This window comes from Spermophilus citellus, assembly GCF_964194105.1.
Source record: "Spermophilus citellus genome assembly, chromosome: 9".
Taxonomy (NCBI): Eukaryota; Metazoa; Chordata; class Mammalia; order Rodentia; family Sciuridae; genus Spermophilus; species Spermophilus citellus.
Window position 1 is genome coordinate 43,185,438 of NC_138191.1, and position 25,275 is coordinate 43,210,712.

At 36.1% G+C, this 25,275-nt stretch overlaps 1 protein-coding gene across 1 annotated transcript in view; it reads left to right on the forward strand.

Annotated features, from left to right (window-relative positions):
• The window catches only part of VAV3 (vav guanine nucleotide exchange factor 3), a 365,289-nt gene that overhangs the window by 244,768 nt on the left and 95,246 nt on the right, over nt 1-25,275 (forward strand). The window contains exon 19 of the mRNA XM_081308329.1: nt 3,523-3,568. Coding sequence (XP_081164455.1) covers nt 3,523-3,568 — 46 coding nt within the window. The remainder of the gene's footprint in view (nt 1-3,522; nt 3,569-25,275) is intronic.

Below are 25,275 nucleotides of genomic sequence, written 5' to 3' on the forward strand. Positions count from 1 at the left end.
TGGAGGAAGAGTGTAGGGAGCTCTCATGCTGGTCAGTGTATTTGGAAACCTTAGTTGGTTCAAGGAAGAACTGTAGCAAAAAGAAGATTAAGAAGCATCTTTTCACTCCATAACAATGTGTTCACTTTCAATAACAAATATTCTCCCCCCCAAGTTGATGATGAAACCTTTTTAGAGTTCTGGATTTTTTTTTTTATTCCTTTCCCCTCTTAATAACCTTCTTTCTCTCCTTGAATTGGTTGAAAGTTCTCTTCTGTATGTCTTTTAAGAGCATTTTTGTGAATTTTTATTTTAATTTCACACTTGGTTCTCAAGGTAGATCAGGTTCTGATAGCCACGGGATCCGTAGGCTTCATGGCCACACTCATTCCAGAGTGGCCCTTCAGGACCCCTTCAACTTCGAGAAGCAAGTTTATCATTACACACCTATTCAGCTACTTTGAATCCACTCCTTAATGCAGGTTAAGATAGAAGAACCAGATGCCAGATAGCAAATGAAGATTTGCTTGTTTTGTTGGTAAAACCAACAGAAATAATTGTCTTTTTCCCCCAAAGAGGAAAGAACACATGTGAGATTTTTGGATAACAAAGATTTTTTTTTTTTTTAAAGACAAACTGTCAGATAAGTGCCAGTTGTGGTGGCCTGTGCCTGTAATCCCAGCTGCTTGGTAGGCTGAGGCAGGAGTATCACGAGTTCAAAACCAGCATCAGCAAACCAGCCTTAGTGAGGCACTAGGCAACTCAGTGAGACCTGTGTCTAAATAAAATACAAAATAGGATGTGGCTCAGTGGTCAAGTGCCCCTGAGTTCAATCCCCAGTGTTAAAAAAAAAAGTATTAAGTAATGAAGCAAGAAATAATTACCAGGTGCTTATAAAATCAGGTTTGTTCTTCAACCCTTCTAGGTAGATCAAAAGAGATTGAGAAGGCCCTGAAGACCGATTCTCATGGTCTCATGGGTTTGTAACTGAGAACTCCCAGAATGGCTAGTAGATAATGTTGTTCTCTCGTTCCCCTTTTCTTGCTGGGGACAAGAGCCTGTTCAGTCTTGGCCTAGGCTTTTGAGAATCAAGATCTGGGAGGAAAGTCTGTGGGACAGGGATGAGAGAATGACAGTTGAGTGTTGCATTTTAAAATTGTTTAGTGTATTCCTTTTTTTTTTTAACTTTTTAGGTGCTTTGAAAGTATAATAAAATCAAACTCTATCAATAGTCTCACGAGCTGATATTCCCTCCTATTTTTATAATTTATCACATAGTTCATGCCCACTTTTCCTGCAGAAAAGTTTGTTTGCAGTGTGATTAATTTTCAGTGACTTTTCAGGAAGAAGAATCTGAACCATAAACAGGGAGCCATCCGGGCACACTGGTGTGCCTGGATCCCTGCTACTCAGAGACTGAGGCAGGAATATCCCTTGAGTCCATGATTTTGGGGCCTGCCTGGGCAATATAGCAGGACCCTGTCTCAAGAACAAAACAAAGCAAAAAGAAGTAAAACAGTAACTCAGTTCAAGAATGTATCATTTAGGTGAACTTAAACGTTCAAAATTTTATGAAGTTAATGATAGTGATAATAAATTATCTCTTAACAAGCCTTACCATGTGGCAAGAACCCTTCTAAGCACTTAATGTAAATTAACTCACTTCATTCTGTGAAGTAGATGCTATTATTATCCCCATTTTGTAGATGAACAAGCTGAGGCAAAGAGATGTACCGAATTTGAACTTAGTTTTATTCTCTAAGCTGTATTCTTAATAATCCTATTATGTTTTCTTTTTTCACATTTTAAGTTTACAGTTTCTAAATAGGGCTAGTTTAGGGATTCTAGGACTCGGACCCAAAGGTTGAATTCTTTCTTGCCACCCAAGCACTTTGATAATAGAACTTAGAATATCAGATGAAAGACAGTTTCTAATGTACATTAAGAAGGTGATGTACAAGAGAAGTCAATAATGGCAAGATAGCCATCATTATATATATGCCTATTGCAAATATAGTCAGTCGTATTGTCCTTTTTATGGGAAGTCCAGAAAGTTTGTAAAATGTCAGGGAGAATGAGTTTTCCTTTGAAAGCAGTTTTCTTTCACGTTATTGGGTATGAATCTCTCACTATCAGGCTTCCCCTTTCTGTGCAGTGGCCACCAAGAGGCCCAGGGTAGCATTTGCCTCTCACAGAGACTCTTTATAATAGTTATTCCAGTACAGCTATCTGTCGTGCTCAACAGAACTTTAATGCTCACTTTAATGATCCTGTTTGTCTTTTTAAAAATCCATTTTGAAAGCAGTTGTGGTGAAAAAAAAAAATTACGTTTTTAAAGTTTTTTCCAATTCTTTCACCTGTGCCTGAGAATCTCCTAGATTTGGCTTTGAGGCACTTTGGAAGGATCAAAGACCCTGTTTCAACCATTTGACTTGTGAGTAAAAAACAACTTCAGAAGGAACCCTGAGAAAAATCCATGACTAATGTGTATTTAGCAAAGCCATATGTGCTCTGAATGAAACCAAGTTTCCACATACAGGCACAAAACCCAACATACATAAAAAGAAAATTGCTTTTGTGAAAATCTGGATTATATGGTAGTCATAGACTCAGCTTCTTATCCAGTTGTATAATAAAAAGTGAAAAATCAAGTCCTTCTTAATTAGTGAGATTACCATAGTTATTAGGTGAGAATGAATTCAATGCTTGTGAAATCAAATGTGTAACCATGCATTTCAAAAAATTTAAATCTCTTTCTCTTTTAAATTTTATCTATGGATTCCTTTTCTAAAAATAAGAATTCACTTTTATGGTTTCAGAGCTACAAGTTCTGTTTTTCTTTCCTCTTACTTTTCTTTTTCTTTTTTTTTTTAAGTATTCAGATACAACTGGTCCATAGTTAAAATATTAGACTCATTTGAGTGTTTGCTAAAATCAGAGCTTCAGAACTTGGTTTTGAGGTTGCATATTTTTCTTCTTTCTCTATTATGTCAGGTCTCAGAAAGAGGAGTTAAGAGTTTTAGCAGATCAATTTAAAGCTATTATTCATATGGCTTTTCTGAAAACATTTCCCAACCCCAAATGGCTGCCTGGGATTTGTTCTACTATTTCCTATAGTCACTATAACTTTTAAAAAAAATCACAGTATCTGGAATTGGCACACAAAAGTATTTCTTTTTCTTGGAGTCATATCAATGACTTGTCAAATGTAATGATGTTTGCTGGGCATATTCCTGTAATCCCAACTACTCTGGAGACTGAGGCAGGATGATCGCAAGTTCTAAGCAGGCCTGGGCAGCATAGCAAGACCCCCCTCAGAGGCAATAGGAGATGGAATGATGTTCAAATGGAAGACTTATTACAGAAATTAAAAGGGTTAAATAATACAAACTTTTAAGACAGTGTTTTGTTCCAATTTAGTCATGCTTTTATTTTGAAAAATACAGCATTTGCTGAGCTTACAAAATGTCAGAGGTAATGTAATTTCATAATGCCAAATGACCAATACATCTTTGTTTTGCTTTGTTTTACCTTTCTTGGCAGAAACGGACCAATGGACTCCGAAGAACTCCCAGACAGGTGGATCCAGGTGTGTTTCTCATGATATATCCTATAATGACTTCAGTTAAGGAATTGCTATAGAAAGTCAGGTATATTCTTAGCCTTTGTTCCTCACAGCTTGGTATATACTGTGTGACCAGGAGGCAAAGTTCCAAAATGTAAATCATTCACATGATGAGTAACCCCAGTGCCACACTCTTTCCACAATCAGCAGTTGGGCTGGTTATTTGCTTACTGAACCACCTCAGGGTGCCTGGCTAATGCTAACATATCCCAGCATCCTCCCTTTGCTCCCTCCTAAATCTGGTAAGAAAACCAACCAGCAAGATGACCCTTACAAATTACAATTTTTCTGAGGGAGTTGGGAAAAGCATACAAATGGTACCTCTCCATTTCGGAAGTTTCTTAATCTTATGTCTGTATGATTTTATAATAGAAGCATGTTTTCAAAATTGAGGACTTTGTGAACAAGCGTCCTCTCTGGAGATCATTGATTTGTTTATAGAAAACAGTTATTTTCTACTTAATTTTGTGAGGTTTGCCATGTCATTATGTTAGTGTAATTATTTTGTTAATCTATTAAGTGATACCTTCCTGAATTTAATTATGAAATATTTTGTTCTGTATGTGATCCTGATATTACAGGTAAAGGGTATTCACAGCTAAAGAATTCCAAATATATGAACTTGATAATAAATCAAGTGGAACATGAAGAATGGAGTAGCCTTGCTGGAAAATAATGTAGATTATGTGTTTTGTTTTGTTTTCTCATCATAAGCAGTGTTCGCCTAGTCATAAAGTTTAGTTTTCAAAGCATTATAGCTTTTAACTGAAACCACACCCATCGTAGCCATGCCAGTTTATGAGCTGTCTGGGATTTATAGCAGCTTTGCTGCCTCTGGCTTGAAATTGTCTCACTTGTGTCATGGGATCAGTTTAAATCTTTTAACTACAGAACAAAATTGAGGCCATTAAAAAAAATAGGGTTCTGGTTTACTTTTTAATAGTTCTAACTTTCCCAAGACAATACCCTCTGCAGAGGACTCTGCAATAATATTCAGAAGTTACTTCACCTGTTTAGTAGGAGCCTATGACCATGAAGATACTGTTTTTTTTTTCTTATTTCATGTGAGTTGTATTTCTATTTCAGAAAATCATTTAACCTTTCTAAATGTATTTTTAATTTTTTTTCTTTCTCCTATGTTCATTTTCATTTAGACGGTTTCTCTCCAGGGAAATGCATTTCTATATTTAGAGTGTGTCAGTAGGAACACATTTAACTCTTTAACAATTTATTTTATAGCCAACATAAATTGGGATTTCAAAGATTATAAATGTGGCCAAGTAGTTCAATAATAAAATAAATTTATACTCCTTTATCCTAAAGGGGATGGTATTGTATAGTTGTAACTATTTTGGTGTTTCTGTATGTCTAAACATTTTAGAACTTCATGAAACATAAACTTAAAAATGCAAAAGTACGGTTGTATGTTTGTGAACGTATTTAGAAAAAAATTCTATTAGGTATACTAAGTCTGTATGAGTATCTTTCTCATTTTTCCACATTTTTGAGAAAGCCAAATGGTTAATAGTCTTGCAGGTGAACCTGCTGGTTCACCTATTTCGCCCGTTAGCCATCTTTGGAGTCAGACTTGAATGATGTGTTTAGGATTGGTTGACTTTTGCTTCTCTGACTATTTCTGCCGACAAGGGGCAAAGCTTTGTGGTCTAGAGTTAACCCTTACTTGATGACCCTCTTGCATTGATCCTGATGGAGTCATTGTTTAGCAGGTTTTCACACTTTTGGAGTGTTTTATCCAAAGTATTTAAACTGGTGATCTTCACAGTGGAGGCTACATGGGCAGACTGCTTCCAAGAAGCCCTGCTTACTGTTTGCTTTTACTGTTGAAGTTCCTTTTGTCTGTTTATTTTTTCCTCTCCTAGCTAATTTAGTTGTCATCTCCAAGTTCTAATACACTGATGACTTTCCAGGGCCTTATTTAGGGGGGGGGGGGGTTGTAGTAAAAAGGATTAAACCATTTGGGAGGTCAGGTGTAACTACTTCACATCAGGTTCAAATTTCAGAACCATGTAAAAGGTAAGTTATATATCTTCTCTATAGACCTTTTGTGTTGGAAAAGAACTTAGTGCATAATTCCATGGGGTAGGAGGTACTTAGAAAATATTTGTTACATGAATTAATGAATGACTATATACTTTTTCTGTAGGAAAGGGTTGGCTTTCTTGCTTTATAAATTCTTCTTGCTTATGTGCTAATAGACTATGTCAGGGTCCACTGGTGGAAAGTAGCAGGGCTCTCAGCCACACTGGCTGGGGATGGAATTGGATTTAGCTGTTTCCTTGCTGTTTGACCTTAGGCAATTTGCTTTCTCTTTGTGTTTCCTCATTTTAAAGGTTACCAATGACAGTACCTACCTTAAAAAGTTGTTGTGAGCATACATGAATAAATAATTGTAAAGTGCTTTTCAAATTGCCCAGTATGTAGTAAATGCTAAGTGGTAGCAATTATCATTCTAATTAGTTTGTATTAGATTTTAATATTGTCTATTTTGGCATTTAGAGAATCAATAACATTTGCCAGTTATTTCTTTGCAAACAGACCCTGAATTTTATGTTGAATTTTCATTGAAGCAAGAAGTTACATAATCATAGTCATTTCCAGACTTGGAGTTATTCCCTGCTTACCTAATGACTGTCATGCTCTTTTGCTCATCTTTACCAATATACTCAGTCAACAGTAATGGTGGAGAGGTGTTTTTTGTGTGTGTGAAATTAGTGTTTGTGATTACAACAAAAAAACAAAAACTACCAAGGTTGAAAATGCACAGTGTGGAGTTTTATTCTAAACCAAGGAAGATGTGAGCTGTGGGTTTACATTTTGGCTTACTAGCACATTTTTAAAAACATTAGCTCTTTATTAATAATTGTGGATAATATTTGTCTTTGCTCTTTATTTTTTCTTGTCTTCTATTGTGTGCTAAGAAATTTATCAACTTATATTCTTGACTGCTTTTATAAATTTAGTAATGTGTTAGATGCAAATTGTGGTAGCTCTTTTGAATTACTTAAATATAGCAGAGTATTTTCATCAGTTTGTACTTTTCTTCCTGAGACAGATGTTAGTATCAGAAAAACAACACTTGTAACAGACAGATCAATTATTTCAGGAACACGGAGGTGCTAGGCCTTTTTCAAGAACATGAGATCATAAATCTCAAGAAAATCAGAGCACTGGTGTAATATTTTTCACCTAAAGTGGCACTCAAGGTCAAAGTTACCAATTAAATTTTAATACTGAGCTTTAAAGGTTTTTTTTTTCAATCTAAGTATAGTAGATACAAGATTTATTTCAGTTTGCATATAGTCTGTCTGTATACCAGGGCATGTGTTCTTTCCTCCAAATCCACGTTTTTTTGACTGTGGTGAAATTGTCCTGTATTTGTAAAACTCACTGCATCCTGTATTTAAATCCACAGTCTCTACCTTTTAAAACATTCAGGCCATTTTTGGGTGTTGTGCTGCCTGTAGGTTAGAAGGGGTAGATGGCAAATGTTTAGATAGCTCACTCCCTTTCTGAGTTTAAGTTACTCTTGTAATCTGTGATAACCTTGAATAGTAAATGACAAGATGATAGTTAAATTGATGGGTTCTTCCTGAGATCTTCAGGTTCCCCTGTGCTCTTTGTTAAACTCTTGATTACAAAGAGATACCTGTGACTTTGGCTGTATTTATATTCACCCGGAAGATCTCCTAATCATGTCTAAGTACAGACAGCTTCAAGATGGTCACCTTCTCTTTCTGAAGGGAAGGATTGTTGTTTGCCACTTATACTGTTTGTTCTTATGTGAAGAAAGGAATTCAAATAATCTTTACTTCATTACCAGCTTCATGCCCTACATGACATTAAGCACAGCAGTGTCATTAATTAAAAACATGGTCTCTCTCCACAAATATTTATGTTCTATCTAGAAAAGGAATAGAGGCACAGTTTTGACTGCATAAATGCGTATATATATATATGTATAGATATATATATATACACACACACACATACAATGTTTTATATATATAAAACATTGTATATATATATAAAACATTGTAGTATTATATAAATTTTACATATAGATCCATTATGGTATAACATAGTATCTTAACAACAATTGGTAATAATCCTGTAAATATACATGTATACATAAATATCTATAATTACCCAGTACACTCAAAAAACCAAAATAAATTGGAAAAGACAAGCAGATGTGGGCTCAAATTATTTTTAAGCTGGTTTATGTATAGCTGTTTTTATTTATATAAAAATCTGTTATGCTTGTTTAGTATTGAATTACAATTTAATGTGATTCTCCTTAGTGTTTTAATTTCAAAGGATTACTAAATGCATTCCAAGTCTAAATAAAATTGTTTCTTTTAAATTTGCTTTTAAGTATATTATCAATTTGCTCCATAGAGAAGTTTTATATTTTAGTTTCCAAATAGAAAACATTGAAGAGAAAAATAGCAATGCAGTATTTTTAAAATCATTGACCTGAAAACATATTTTCCTTCTTTTTTTAATGAGGGAAACTAATATATATTCTTGAAGGTTTTAGGAAATCAGCTTTTGTCTGTAATCCATAAGAAAGTTTCCATATATTGTAATATTTCCATATTAACTGGTCAAATCTCTTTCCGTCTCTTCTGTTATCTCCAAACCTAATTTCTCATCAAATATGTTAGGATTTATGTCCTAATCTAAATATTGGGAGCAAAATTGTGAATGTGTAAAAATATACTTCACAGTGAAAGAAATAAACTTGAAAAAAAAAAAAACTGGGACAGTAGAATCCAGTGATTAAGATTCATTGCAGAGAAATGAGAAATCCAAGGCGTGAACGAATACTGGGGAACATGCTCTGGTTTTTAAAATAGCAAATTCTTTTTTTTTCTGCTTCTATTAAACTAGGAACAATAAGACTAGTTTTGCACTAAGGCAATTGATCCCCTTGTAGTTATTTTCAGGACTACCTTCTAATTCCCTCTACCATGATAACAGATTTCTGAAATGAACATCACATTCCCTGGCTCACATCTTTTTTGGCTGGAGGATTTGCTTCTCCCTTTCAAAGCTCACTCTTGAGTTAGCAAAGACTCACTACTGCTGTCTGGCAGGCCCATACATGCCTTGCCAAACAGGTTTTTTTACACTGCTCAGGAACCTTCAGAAAAAGGAGAAAGTGGAGGTGAATTTTTGCAAATGTGTATGGGGGTTCTTTTAGATAGCAAAGATGGCATCAGTAAGGTGATTATTGAAATAGTAAAATATTTGGATTATCATATGCAGAATCTGCTTCTGGGTCTTTTTTGAACTTCTTACATTTTTTTGTTATCGTAGTAAGTATGTCTTTAGAAGATAAAGTATCTATCTACTAAATATTTAGAGAAACATTCTAAAGAAGAAGTCTTGAACCTATGAGCTACTATGATGAAATGATCCTTATCTGGAAGATCAGCTATGACCCACATTTCCTTGTCTATATCTTTGGCCATGCTAGTTGAATGCTTTTCTACTTCAGAAGAAAAAGAATCTGCTATGTAATGCTAACTAGGGAAAGAAATTTCAGAAATTTCTGATGGGCTCAGGTCTAAAGGTTTAAATGAAAGGAACCAGGTAGGTTAAAAACATATTAGTTTCCAACAGCCATATTTGACACAGGTGATATCCAGCAGCTCTCAGGAAAGAGGACATTGAAAATGTATGCCTTAATATTAAAATAGATGATGATCTTACTAATACCACAGCTCTATGGACAAAGAGTGAGAATGTTTATCACACTAATTAGAACATTGGAGTACAGTTTGTGGAGTTTCCGTCAAAATGACTCATATTGGTAATTATCTTTCAGCATATTCAAATCAAGTGATTTTTAAAATTTTATTTTGAATGAAAGGAAAAGCTTATGTTAGGTTCTTATAATTGGTTTTACAGATCATTTTTTGAGACCTATTTTTTTTTTCTGTGTAGATAGGGGAAATTTATAGATGTTTGCTGAAGTTGGAATTTTGTTAGATAGGAAATACAAACTTGTTTAACAATAATACTGCTCAGACTATGATGAACCACCCTCATGTGTGGTATTGGTTTAGTTGGTGTAGTTGACAATCAATGTATCTGGGGCAGAATTCATTATGAACTGAAGAAGTACATAGGGCATGGTGACAGAATTTTAATAGTTAATCAGTCAATGTAACTTTACTGGAAATACAGATGTTTAAATTGAAGGTATAAGTCTGTTACCAGTTCAAGTCTATGTCAATCACTATAATATTGTTAGGAACATGAAGCATTTTCCAACTAGTTGAAGACAAAAACAGGAAAGGCATACCTACTTCAGCAACTCTGAAGTCCAGAGTGTTTCCCTCTAGGCAGAGTTGGATCCAGAGACTCAATTGATACCCTCAGGGATCAGTTTCTCTCTGTGTCTAAATTCTCCTTCCTTCTTTGTTGACTTCCTACCAACAGGTACCTCATGTAGGTTTGTCCCATTTATAGGCAAAAGTGCTCATTAGCAACTCTCAGAAGAGCTGGTCACCATAGCTAGTGAATCCAGAGAAAACAGAACACCTTTTTACAAGCATATCTGGCAAAAATTCAGGGAGGGCTTTAATTGTCCTGGTCTCAACCCTTGGCTTATCTCTGAAGAAATCACTGAAGCCTGGCTTCCTGTTATATGTTCACCTGGCTTCTGTGGCCATTTCCAGAACTGGGCTGGGACTGAACTAGCCTGTCCACAAGGAATTTGTATTGTGCAATTCTGCTTATAAAATGGGCTGGTGGCAGGGGTGGAGAGAAGCTTGGTTTGAGCAGATTATAATATATATCTATTGCCATGCATAGCAGTTTTCAGAGAGTTCTCCTTGAGCGCACTGATGGGTTCCCTACCTCTTCTACCTGCTTCTTTTTCCATTTGTAGGTTCTTCTCTTTGGTCCTTGTTATTAAAAGAGATAATCATTACCCTAGATATATGTATGACTGCACATATGGTGTGAGCTACATCATGTACAATCAGAGAAACGAAAAGTTGTGCTGCAATTGTGTACAATAAATCAAAATTCATCCTGCTGTCTTATACACCTAATTAAAAATAAATAAATTAATTTAAAAAATAAGAACTAAAAAAAGAGGTAAATCCGGAGGAAGGTACCTAAAGCAGGAAGTGGAGATTCCCAGGGAAAGTTAATCCTAACTGTTATCTTTGGTTTGCAGCAATACTATAGTTTTCTTGCCTCACAATTGATCTTGTCATGCAGTCATTGTACGTAAAATATCAAGTTGATATTCTCCTTTGAATGCAGATAATGTACTCTTAGAATATGATAATCTTTTGTTTCCTCTGTTACCTACTGACCATTAGTTGGGATTTATCCATCAGATTAGAGAGCAGAGCAAACAGGACCTAATATAACATGCTTTGTAGGGACAAGAGGGATGACAGATATCCTCCCTGATGGAAGAAGGGTCAGGGCCAAAATGTTGGGGGGAGCAGAGAACGCAGTCCTCAAGGCACAGAGTTTAGGCGACAGCCTGCCACTATGGCAATGAGGGAGAGATGAGGAGAGAGAGAGAGAGTAGAGAGAGCTTCCTTAGTTTTGTCTGCATTCAGCACTTTCACTCAGGTCAGTACTTTCAATCACCAGAGGCAGCCTGTGTGGTGGTTCACAGGGCTCTGCAGAGCCAGAGGCCAGGTTTGTACCTGCTCTTCTACTTACTGGTCATATCATCTTGAGAAAGCTTACCTGTTCAGCATCTCGAAAATGTAGATAATAGTAGCAATCCCATTCTAGTGTCATTATGAAGATTAAAAGGAATAGTAGATAAAGCATTCATCAAAGTTTAGAACATCATAAGTACTCTGTGAGAGCAGTGCTAGTTATTATCAATACCTATGCACATCTACATCAGGTTTCTATTGCTGTGTAAAGAGTCGCCCTAAATCCAGCAGTGTAAAATTAACATGTACTTATTATCTCATGGTTTCTGTGAGTCAGAAATCCAAGCATGGCTTCATTGGATTCTCTGCTTCATGTTTCATCATAAAACCTCACGCTGGTCAGGGCCAGATCTCATCTGAAGACTTACCCAAGGAAGGTCTACTTTCAGCCTCTTGTCTTGTTAACAGTATTTCTTTCCTTTTGGCTGCTGGACTGAGGACTTCAATGCTTAGCACAAATTCTCAGAAGCTGTTTCCTATTCTTGGCTATATGAGACTTTCTAATGGGGACACTTGCTTCACCAAAGTGTGCAAGCTGAGAAGGAGATAGGGTCTCCTAGTAAGATGGAAATTGAAGTCTTATATAACCCAATTACAGAAGTGATGTTCCACCATGACTAGCTGGGGTTTTTCAGCAGAGGAAACCAAAGCTCTGAGAGGATGAGTAATTTATTCAAGGCCACATAGCATCTAGTGGGTGCCAAACTTAACCACAATGTGTTTAGTTCTAGAGACCCTTCTAAAGATCTTCTATGTACCCTCCTTATGGCATGCTTGGGACAGAGAAAAGCTCATTTTCTGAGGTCTAGCTCTATACGCGAAAATTAGCAATGGATTTATTAGTGGCTGTTGTTACTAACCAGATTTAGGGGTGATTTTATTTTATGCATTGTTAATTTTGAAAATGTTAATCTGAAATTGCTACAGTATTTCAATTAATTTGGGCGACTAAAATTTAGCACCAGAAGAATCTCTAGCAGAGGATAAGGCAGCTAATTAGAGGTTCTGAAACAAACAACTATAGACATGGGCACTGACACATGCTGGGTAGATGACACCCAGCAGAATTCACTCTGCTTTGCAGTTCTGAAATGCAAAGAATGGTTCTTTCTGGCAGACTAAAGACTAAACTTGAATGTAGTTGACTTTTTTAAAAGCTATTTTAAGGGCTGGGGTTGTGGCTCAGTGATAGAGCACTCGCTTAGCACGTTTGAAGCACTGGGTTCAATCCTCAGCACCACATAAAAATAAATAAATAAAATAAAGGTATTGTATCTAACTAAACTAAAAAGTATTTTTTAAAAAGCTATTTTAAGGTGTTGTTTAATATATAATTTAAAAATATTACATAATTTTGAAAAACTTCCTTCACCTTATTTTACATTGTTATCTTTTGGGTAACCAAACCAGAGATAGAAATACAATAAGCATCTGTTGCCCAGGGTTTATGTAGAGGTACAATAGCATACATATGTATTTTTTGTGTGTATTTTTATCTCCTTTGATAAGCTAGTTTTGCATTTTGAAAAGTTTATTATAAAGGATTCTGAAAATAATAAGGAAGCATAGAAAAGTTCCTTGGATAAATGCCTATCAGCTTCACTCAGGTGATCACCCTTTAAACATTTGTTGCATGCTTTTCTCTAGTACTTACTTTCTTTGTGCATAATTGCATGTTTATAAAATGTCTATAACTTTCAATTCGGTATTTTGCTTTTATCACTTTGTTTCATGAGCATATTTGTTTATTCAGTTGTTTGTTCAACCATTTGACAAGTGTGCAGACTCCTTGTTGGGTTTACAGTAATGAACAGGATGTGTTTTCACTATGGAGAACAGTGTCACAGAGCAAAGGTAAGGGTGAGAATCAGTTCAGAGAAAAAAGCCACAGACTGTAAATACATGATCATCCATGATCATCAGGAAATGGCATCTAAACCAAAATCCAAGATATGAGTAGAGGATTGACAGATAAGGGGAGGAAGGAGCTGCAGGCTTTGCAAACAGCTATCTCAGAAGCCTTGAGGTTCAGAAAGCATGCGGGAGTGGGGCCGATGAGGGAGAGCTAAAAGGCAAAAACTGAGAATCCTGCAAGGGCTCTAGGACTCCACAAAAGACATCTGAGTTTTTCTCAAGAGCAAATTGAGCTCTTGAATATTTTTAGCCAGTGAAGTGACATGGTCAGCAGAGACTGGTTGAAAAAATCATCCTAACTGTAATGCAAAAGGTATCTGGAATTAAGTACTCTTCAAATCACATGAAGTGATTTCAGCATAATTTATTGCTGGACATGAGTTTTTATAATTTTCATTTTTATAAATAATACTCTGAGTAATGTGAACATAATTGCCCATGTGGCTGATTATTATTTTGATGTACATTTTGGAATTGCTCACAGAATTGTAATCTATTACTTAAAAATGTTAAATAAGTTATTACTAAATAAAAAGTTCAAATGTTATAAAAATTAAATAAAGTTAAAAGTACATATTTAATAGAATTCAAAGGAATAGAAACTTCCTAAGCATAAACTCAACAAAATATCAATAATTTTGAATACTTCCAAATGTAAAACCTTATATAGATCATTTTTACAGTTCTGAAGATCAAACCCAGACCCTCACTCATTGTGCAAGGCAAGCGCTCTACCACTGAGCTACATTTTAAACCCCAAACATTACATAGAAGTAAGCCAGAAAAATTATGGAAGTGTTTTCAATAAATATGTGGTTAACATCAACTTATTTTTCTTATAAATCATTTAGAAAATTAATCATCAAGGGAAACTTTTTGTATCAAAGCATATGAACTCTAAGAATCTAGGTACTTACATTGCAGAATTGCCTTTTAGAAATATTACATTCAAAGGGACTGGGGGAGGGAGGTGGGTGAAAATGGAGAAATGCTGGGGAACAATATTGACCAAATTATATTGTTATAGCGTATGCATGTACAAATATGTAGCAACAGATCCCACTGTCATGTGTAATTCTAATGTACCAATAAAAATATAGAAAAAGGAAATATTGCATTTAATTATATCTCCATTGCTAATATAAGAGAATATGTCATATTTTATGCTAGCACTCTAAATTCTTATTATAAGCCATTGGATAGCAAAAAAATCATATCTCAGTATTTATATCACAGTACAGATGTTCCTCAACCGTATGATGGGATAATGTCAGATAAACCTATCGTAAACTGAAAATATCATGCTTCACCCAACTTCACAGCCTAACTATGTAGCACACTGTAGCAAGTTGCTTTTTCCACCTTGTGATTTCGAGGTTGACCCCGGGCTATGGCTGGCTGCCACTGCCCAGCATCTCAAAAGTATTTTACTGCAGGTCCAGCTCAGGAAAAGGTCAAAATGCAAAATTTAAAGTATGGTTTATCCTGGACACATATCAATTTCACACCACCAGAAAGTCCAAAAGTCATAAATGGAACCATTCTAAGTCGAGGGAGTATCTTAATATAGTCATACCATGATAGGACCATGCATGATTTTAGGCCAGATGGATTCCTTTTAATGTTGATTGTATGTTTGTATCATTCTTATGTTAATTTTCTGCTTATCCTGCACCTATTTTTCTGTTCAACATTTGAAATCCTTTTTGTACTTTTTGTGGCTTCTATATAAATTTTTTAATTTACAAGTGGTCAAAGTTACTGATATTTCATTTATGGTTTCTTTTATTGCTTTTATGTTTAGGATTTTCTCCTCCCTTTAATTCTATTAAATATGTACTTCTAACTTTGTTAATTTTTGTAACATTTGCCCATTTAATTTATTTAATATAATAACTTATTTAACTTTTTAAAGTAATCGATTACAATTCTGTGAGCAGTTCCAAAATCTGCATCAAAATATTTGGGGGAGGGGGGGAATTTATGTTACAACATTTTACAAATTTAAATTACCTTTTTATTCATTTCTTAACAACCCATTACATTATGTACTTTTTATTTTGTGCTTTATTAGATACATGGTTTGCTCAGATAATAAGTTGTCTTGCACAAAATATGTCACAATATATGTTCCATATAGCTAAGAAATAACATTTTAACAAATATAAGTACTTTACATTGAGGCAGTCAAATTTTCTTGTTTTCAAAATGTGACCAGATAAGATTACCTCCCCTCAAGGCCTTTTGGAAGTAGGAGGAAAAACATTTTGTGGCTCTTCCTGTGACTTCAGAATGGCTCTTCCCATTGCCCTCTTTCCCCTTGACCAAGCATTCTCTTTAATTTTACACATATTTTTCACCTTAATTTTCTCAGCTGCACTCAGGAGTGAGATGAGATATATTATTTTAAAAGATCTTCAGTTTTGATAATTTTTTCAGGAAAGAAATTCTCAGTTTCTATTTTATTTGAAATATGGAGTAGATGTATTCTCATTTTCAAAACAGCCTGGAAATTCTACACTTCAGAGTTCTAATTTGGGAAGTTTTGTACAGTAGTCCCCCCTAAGTCATGGTTTTACTTTCTGTGGATATAATTATCACCAGTCCAAAAATATTAAATGGAAAGTCGCAGAAATCAACAGTTCATAAGTTTAACATTGCATGCCATTCTCAATAGAGTGTCCTGCTTTGTGCCACTGAGGACATGAATCACCCCTTTGTCCAGCTTGTCCACTCTGTTCAGTTCTTTTCTACTGGTTGCTTAGCAGCTGTCTCAAGTCTTAGTTATCAGATCAACTGTCCTGGTATTGAAGGGCTTACATTCAAGTAGTCTATTTTACTTAACAATAGCCTTGATACCCAAGAGTAGTGATGTAAAGGAGGGGTCAGGGCACAACACATGGAAGGACAGATTATCCCTGGTACTATGTGACAATGCTGTAGGGTATTAGAGGAAAAGCTATATATAGGATTCAGCACTCTCCACAATTTTAGGCATCCACTGGGGGGCTTGGAGCTCTCTGTACATTACCATGAAGACATGAGGTGTTTAATAAATATTCAGCACTCTCCACAATTTTAGGCATCCACTGGGGGGCTTGGAGCTCTCTGTACATTACCATGAAGACATGAGGTGTTTAATAAATATACTTTCTTGGAGAAGTTTATTGTAAGCAAGTATAATATCCCTTTGGTTTCTTGTCTGGCATATTGCTGCTGATGATCTGTTAGCTTCTGGCTCTGCAGATAGCAACACTAGCACCTGCAGCTTTTGACTGCTTTTAATGGTCCATCAGAATACTGTGATACCTTCAATCCAGGACAGAACTTTCCTTCTTGGGACTAAGAATTATTCTTTGTTTGTTTAGAGTACATCCATAAGATTATATAGGTGAAAGATGAACATTTTCATGTGTTTCTCCACCACCATCTACCACTTTATTGCTAATATTATAGCTTTTTTACTCCCATAAAAAGAAACTTGTCATTTTTTAAAAAATGCATATATAATGACAAAATATGGGGATCCCATATTTAAGTACTTTGTGCATCTTCCATTTAAATCCAGGCAGTATCCAAGAACAGAATCTGGCCAGTGGTTTTGAGAAAGTGAAATGGTAACACCTTCTTGGAATTTCAAACTGTTCAAAGATATTTTCTCTAGCAAAACAGGAAGAAATTGGAGAAAAGCATATGGACTCAGTTTGAGCATATGATGTATTTTCAACTTGAATCGGCACTTTACTCATATTTGTAGTGTGACTTAAAATTAATTTTGGTGAAGCATTTAGATTTGAGAGAGGGAAAAAATTCTATCTGGGACTAAATCAACATTTTTGGCATCTCATTAATCACTGCCTTATGCAACCACTTTCCTACCTAAAAAGAAGCTACTGGGATGAGAAAAGTTTATAATATTAATGCCAAGTGCAGATCTTGCCTCTCCAAAAAGGAGTTCATTAATCATCATTGAAGCATAAGAACAAACATACTTCACATCTCATGCCAATTTTTTAAATAACATTTCTAAAAGGAAAAAGAAACACTGTTTTTTAATCTTCATTTGAAAAGGTTTTAATTTAGTTGTTATTTAATTTGTGATAATGTTATGTAAATTTGATGTGTTCTGAGAATGTCCATGCATAATCTATAGCAGTAGAGTGTATTGGTTAAGAGTTTGGGCCCCTGGTTCAGAGCAATCTGGGTCCAGATTCTTGGTTCTGTTAATTCCTTTCGGTGTGGTCATAATTTTAACCTGCAGAGAATTTTAAACACAATTCTTGGCACAGAATGACTGGCCAGTGACCAGCATTACTGTCACCAGAAGTAACACTACTTCCCACTGGGAGGAAGCAGTATATGGTCTTGACATTTGAAAATATGGGTTTCAATCTGACCTTGTACACAAATCTTAGGGCAATTTAATAAGCCTTCAGTTTCTTTTCTGTGAAATGGGGATACCAATACTCTATGTGTATCACAAGGTTATTGATTGGCAGAAGTGAGGTACTTACTACCTTAATCAAGACTGAAAACTGATTCTAGTCATGACATATAAACTCGTGTTAATATAATAAAAAATTAGTGCCAAATTATGAAATCTTTATTTTGCCATATGTCTCAAACTCTCAATGGTAACATTATTTGGGTGGGTGATTCATAGTTTTGCTTATATTTTAAGGTCAGTCATTTAATTTGTGTATCTTTTATGCAGTTTTCCATTATTGATTGATTGATTGATTGCAGTGCTAAGGATTAAACCCAAGGGCCTGTGCATGCTGGGCAAGTGCTCTACCATTAAGCTACATACTTAGCCCTCTAATGAATTTTTGCTCTTCTTTTTTTGTAACTATGTATTTATATCTCTCTTTTTTTCCTATCTTATGAATTAAAAAAACAAAACTTTTTTATAAATAAGAAAAATTCATGAGAAGCATAGGAATTTTCTAATAAATGAAAATGGTAATCTAGCTTTAAAAAAGAACTAAAATTGCATGTGATGTAAAAGATATTCACCAATTTAAACAATTATAAATTAACAAAAAATAAAATCTCATGGAAAAGCCAAACTGGCTGCAGTCCATGTTTGTGTAAGACCATCAAGCAAACCAGGTATCAGAGGTACAAAATGATCATGAAATTTTCAAGCTCTCCAAAAAATGTGTTCATTTCTTTCTTTCATTTTTTTTTCTCCTTGTCCCCATTAGAAGACTTTCCCTTTCTCATTTTTTTCTTTATTTCTATGGTCCTTGCTATTAGAAGCATTGTCAAAAGCCAAAAGAAGAACAAGAAATTCTAAGGACATGGTTGAAGATGCAACCTTGAGGTTTCAGAAATCACAGGAGACAGGCCAGGCCCCTGTCCATCAACAATAGCCGGGGTGATTCTTTTTGTCCCCCTTTAAACAGTCAAGGATAAAGACGAGATCACGTGGACTCCTAGGAAGGCTTAGTTCATTTTTTAAGTCAAAATAGTTTAGAAAAAGGACACTGAGCAGAGTAGAATAGCAGGAGGTTTTTGTAAGGTGAAATGGAATGAAAGTGCAGACAAGAATTTTTCTGTCTCCAATTTTAAAGAACACTGGCCTGACTTGTTTTTCTTTTCCTCCTGCTTTCCTTTTGACCTTCTTATCAGCTCTTGACTTTCTCCCTTGGGGGATTTTCTTCATATAATCAGCACTGACTCCTTCAGAAATCCTGAATCCCACGCTCTTATTGCAAAAGGGTTGATGAGAATTAACAAATTGGGATAAGTATCTTGGAAACTGTTACAGGATGCCTCTGTAATATGACACTGCCAGCTATGAGCCAAGGTTACAGGAAAACTCCATTCAATGTATGGATCCAAATTGTAATTTTCACTTAGAAATATAAGCTGAAGTTAACATTAGGTATCAGAAGTCCCTGCTGACTATCTGCATTCCTTTGACAGAACATTATTTGACAGTTGTCACTTTTCTTTTCCAGACTGCATCAATAGCCCAACTGCCCAGATTGTGGTCTTCTCCTCTCAGTATAGTCAGGGAAAAGTTGATGATTTGCTCAGTCTCTTTGTTTTACACAATCCATTGTACACCCCTCTTGCAAATTCTCATAGGTGTGATTTGTATGAACATCAGCATGTTGGTGAAGTAACTGAGGAGTGAATGTTAGAATTTCAGGTACTGTTTGATATACTCTATTTTTAATTCTCACAACAAAACCTGTGACAGGGATATTATGCCCATTTTATAGATGAGGAGCTATACTGAGAGTATAAGGCAGATTCAAACCCACAGAAATAGTAAACACAGAATCTGATCTTTTAATAAAATCCTTATAAAAATGAATATGGTAGATACTGGTCCCTTATTCAACACAAACATCTGGATGTTAAGTCCCTTATATAAAGTGGCATAGTATTTCCATATAACCTATACAGTCCTCCCAAATATTTAAATCTTCTCTCGATTACTTACAATATCTTCCTATCAGTGTAAATGCTATGAAATAGTTGCTAAACTGTATTGTTTAAGGCAATGCTGATAAGAAAGGAGTCTGCTCATATTTAGCACAGATGCAATGTTTTTCACCCAAATATTTTCATTCCACAGCAGGTTGAATCCATAGATGTAGAACACTTGAATACAGAGGGCTGACTGTGTTTGTGTTTCTGTAATCAGTAAAAGCACTGCATATCTTTAACTAATTTAGGACTCTTTAGTGAGAGACAGTCACTACATTAGTGCCCTTTGTCAGATGATTTACTTCTTACCCAGACTGACCTTGATGCCACACACTTGGGGAGGGACGGAGTGAGCTAAGATAGGATAAAGAAAAATAATCATGGTCAGATCAAAGATGGAAAAACACTATTAACTGCTAATCTAAAATGAAGGGAGGGATATGATGTCAGGGATGCTAGGAAGGGGGAGTTTGTGCTGTTGCATAAATGTCTGAGTCCCAGATGAGAGGGAACCAGCTCAGGGGATTAGAAGGCTGAGAGAAGGCTATTCCTCAGGCAAGCGGACACTGTGGGCCCTGCTGTCTCAGGATGCTATTTTCCAACGAAGGAAGAACATTCCATATAGCATTCTAGGTCTTTAATTAGTGTGCCTTGCTTTGATTTTAACATGATTAGATGATAAAATCATAGAAGACTATCAGGAAGTGACCCCGAACAAAGGTAACAGATGCTGCTTCTGTTTGTCTTTTCCATGTTCTTCTCCTTTAATGTCTTTATTAAAAATTTGTGTAGAAAATATAGTTTCAGACGTGATTTTGCTATTTTAAATAATCTATAGAAGTTGACTGTTTTTCTGTCTTTATCATTGGTCATATATATGTGAAGGTGTCTTGATTCTAACGTAACCATTGCTGTTCAAACCATCCCTTAATTATTATCTGTTTACATTACTTTGGGTGAAAATCATATAATTTCCCAGGCAGACATGGAGGCCCCATTTACATACACTTCCTGTGCCATTGCTTCATTGTAGCAAGTGCCCTGGATAGCATATGGGCGTGGGGCAGTATAAGTGCCTAAAGGATCTGGTCTTGTAGCCAGCATTGCCCCTTGCCTCCCTACATAGCCACACACTCTCACACACTTAGCCACGTTCAGCCTCTACCTGGGAGGTGACATTGATGCCTACCTCCTAGAGTTGCTATGTGTCGATTGAGAGAATGCATTTGTAGGCACCGTATCAGGTGTGACATTTTGTATGTATTTGATAAATGATGGTCACCCATCATTGTCACAATCAACCTTCAGGACCCAGGATCATCCAGGTATGAAAGGTGAGCTGACATCCATGAGGTGAGGTCCCTGTTCCAGACTTCTGAGACCAGGGGTCATGCTGTGCTCTTGTTCTGCTTTTAAGGATCTAAGTCCATTAGAGCTGAGGCAGCAATCCAAGCTGCTAGTTCCCTTGTGTCTTGTGTGTAGTTCTTTTTTTGGAAATTGATGTTCCACAAATTCCAGAACCAGGGTCATCATCATGCCCACTTCAAAGGGCTGTCATGTTGCTTAAATATATGATGCTATTAGTCTGGCACACAGTAAGTGCTTTATAAATTACCTAGTAAATTTCAGTTATCCTGAGATAGTGATAGAAGTGTGTCCTACAAATAGATCAACTATCGTTTGGAAGTCTACTATAAATCAATATTTAAAGAGAGCTTAAAATATTCTGTGCAGTTAGTACTGCATTTGGGGAGTAAGAAGCTGGGCACGGTTTGCTATCTTAGGATAGTGGGCACTTTAGTACTGTCTGCAGAATGACATACACTTTAGAAGGTTGTAGTGAGAGTTTCAGTTCCTAGGTTTAACAGCACATGTAATAAAGCCATCTTTTATTTTCTTAAAATCAGTTCAATTCCTACCATGAGCCCTCGTTCCCTCCCTTGATGTTTGCAGAGTGTCATTTTATTTCTCACATGTGGAAAAGAGTGGTCTCTGACCAGGAAGGTGTCCCAGGAACCTGGGAAGCTTTGTGATATCTACAAGACTCTGTCCATCAGGGACCTTCCTCCCTTCCACAGTGGTTCTGTAGAAGGTTGGCCCTTCTCTCTCTCTCCTGGTCACATCCAACACCATCTCTTCATAATTTAGGTTTTCCAGAAGGCAAGAGAATCTGACTTCTGTAAGTCTTGGCTCTCTATCCTGTAATGCTCTCTGAGGCCACAGAGCAAAACTCTGCAGTACCCACTTATTAAAGGGAGACAGAAAATCTGTGCAACACATGCAATTAATGTCTTAGTAAATGGAGAGTCAGGCGCCACAGCAATAGACCGTGCTGCCTCTGGAAACAGTGGCACCTGTACAGCCACCTGGACAGGTGCCTGTGAGAGGTGTCAGCACAGTCCTGGAGGCCCACATATTCCTTTCCAAACCATAGACCACCTTGATTTAGGTCTGTGGGTCACTCTTTTGAAAAATATGACCCTAAATCTTTGTCTTTTCTTCCCTCAAGAATAAGCACTTTAGTAGTTATTTATGACTGCCAGTAGTCAGATGCAGTAAGTCATTTTAACTTTTTGACCTTTAGTATGTGCTTGAAAACTGTTGGGTTTGATTTGGTGATTTCTAGTGTAACTATGCTTGGCTTAGTATTCAGAGGAAGGTGAGCGTGGAGGGATAAAAGGAAGAGGAAGTCATGTGGAGAAAATATTGACATAAAAGCTCTATTCCTCAAGCACCTGATCCTGCTTTGGAATATATTGACTTTGGAAGCGTTCTTTAAAACATTCCCCTTCAGTTGTGTGTGCTGGGGGTACAAACCTATAATCCCAGCAGCTTGGGAGGTTGAGGCCAGGGGATCACAAACTCAAGGCCAGCCTAGGCAACTAGTGAGACCCTGCCTCATTTAAAAAAAAAAAAAAGCTAGGAATGTAGATCATTTAGAGTACTGAGTACTACAGAAAAAATAAATGAACAAATAAAAGAAATCCTCCCTATTTTTAGTTCTTTTTTTTTCTTTTTTTTTTTTTAGCATTAGGGATTCAACCCCCGAGGCACGCTACAACTGAGCTACAACCCCATCTCTTTTTTAGTTTTTATTTTGAGACAGGGTCCCATAAGTTGAGAGACTGTTCTGGCATTTACAATCCTCATGCTCAGCCTCCTGAGTAACTAGGATTAAGGCCTGTGCCATCATGCTTGGCAGAACCTACCAATTTTTATTCTGGAATACAGCACCACTCTTCACAATGAATACCACCTTCCTTGAGTAATCAATTTTCAGATAACATCCATTGTCCTTTGTTTTCTTATCTGTGAATCTCTAGATTGTGTGAGAAGCCCAGAAGAGGGCAAGAGCTTTCATGCATTTTTGGTAGTGTGACTTTCTGGCTGTAGGTGCACAGCATAACTGGACATGAGGAATCACACTCTTTCTCCAAAACAGGTGAGGTTAAGGGGTTCCAGTGCTGATCTGTGAGACAATGGCTCTGCCCTCAGCAGGGAGGACAAAATGCAGTGAGGGTAGTTTATACTACTTTGGTGCCCACCCCGATCTCCATCATGTGACTGTGAGGAACTGACTTGTAGACAGTGCATTCGGGAGCTCTGGTTATTGAGGAGAAGCACCTGCTCTTATTCGTAGGGTCCTCAGAGAGCTTCAATGCAAGACCCATTAAACAGAAGCTTTTAGCCAACTAGGGAGGGCCAGTGCAGAGAGAGGGGACCACCTACTAGTGAGAAGGAATATTTTATCACTGATGTTCTGAGACTATCTGGTTCATGGTGATAAGAGCAGCCACATCAACTTTGATTAATAGTTAGTTTTATGATTGTTTTAAAGTGCTCCCCAGACAAGATACCGCTGTGTGTACTACCCCCAACCCACATGTCTTCCTCCTCCCCTCCTATACTTCTATACCACTGGTACTTAGTAAATTATTGTTCGATTTATTGGTTACTGTAGTGGTCTCTGAACTCTTCATCTTGCCTTCAGCTCTAACTTTCTTTATTGCTTCCTCCAAAGAAGAGTGATTTACTTTAAAGAGTGCGACTCTCCTATGTAAACTCTTCAGCCCTTATGCAGAACCAGTGTATAGGATATTACCTATATAAAGCTCCCAGAACCTAATTCATATTTAACATATCCCTGTCTTCCCCCTTTCTGCAGTAGCAGAGATTTGGTAATTTTTCACAGACATTGAATTTGTTCTTGCCACCATATCTTGTCTCATGCTTTAGCTTGTAGACAAAATAAGCTTACTCCTCTACATCTGGTTAACTCTCTCATTCATCCATCTAAACTTAGTTCCACCTTCTACCATACCCCACATCTGGTCACTGCAAAGATTCCTCCTCTACCATGATTGCACTGCCATAGTACTTTTTGGAAAATAATCTTTTCATTAGCTTTCTACAAACTTAAAAAAAAAACCCTTATAATGAGGCTGGGGTTGTGGCTCAGTGGTAGCTCACTTGCCTAGCATGTGTGAGGCACTGGGTTTGAGCCTCAGCACCACATAAAAAATAAACAAAATAAGGGTATTGTGTCTATTTGTAACTAAAAATATTTTTTTAAAAAAAACCCTTATAACTGGAGCTTTATCTTTTCATATTTATACCACAGTTTCTGGAACATAATAGGTGGTCTGTAAATATATATTGAACTAAAGTATAAATCCAATTTTATAAGAGGTAGCACCAATTTGCAGTGTGAAAAGTCTTTGGCCTCTGAGAAATCAAGTATGCTTCTTTTTATACTTGAAAAATTAAGGAAATGGTTTGTTGACATGACCAGCAGTCCTATTTTTATTAGTTGTTACCTTTCAGATTAGTGTATTTAAACAATGAGATGCATTACATTTGAGTATTAGAATTAGCTTGAATTTTTTTTTTCACAAAGATTCAAGAACAATGAATAGAAGATTTCAAACCCACAGTGGTATAGAACACAGACATGTTTATAAAATGATATTTTGATAAGTTTCACAAGAATCTTCAAGTGAAAATAATTTGTCTCTAATATCAACCACTCAGAGCCAAATTGGAACAATAGGAGTTTCATTTAGAATCCATAATAGCTGCAGTAGAATCTCAGTATCACACTATTTGCTAGAATTATAAAGAAGAATTTGCTGGTATGGAAAGGCAAGGCAATCAAATTTTTCAGCAGAGGTGAAATACTAACAAACTCTTCATTTTGCAAATTGGCATTTCTTTAAAGCTCTTGACTACTTTATTGGAAATTATCTTAAATTGTGTTGCATGTAATTCTGCCTGTTATGTTTTTCTAGCTTTAATATGCTTGGTGAAAGAGAGTTTATAAAAGCATTTCTTTTATTTTTCATTTATTTTTAATCCAAATCTACCTAGAATTCAAAGATCTAGAGAAGCTTAAAGGTGTAAAATTATGGGAAACAGAGATATTTTCAGAGCCCTTCCTTTGGAATATTATACATACATATTTTGTTGAATGATTTTTTTTGAACCAGAAATACTTTATTTGGGACACTACTTTTCTCAACATTTTTCTCCATTATGAAAGTTTCTTCTAATAATCCAGATCACACAAGCCTGTTCAACAGTGTAAAAGTTCAT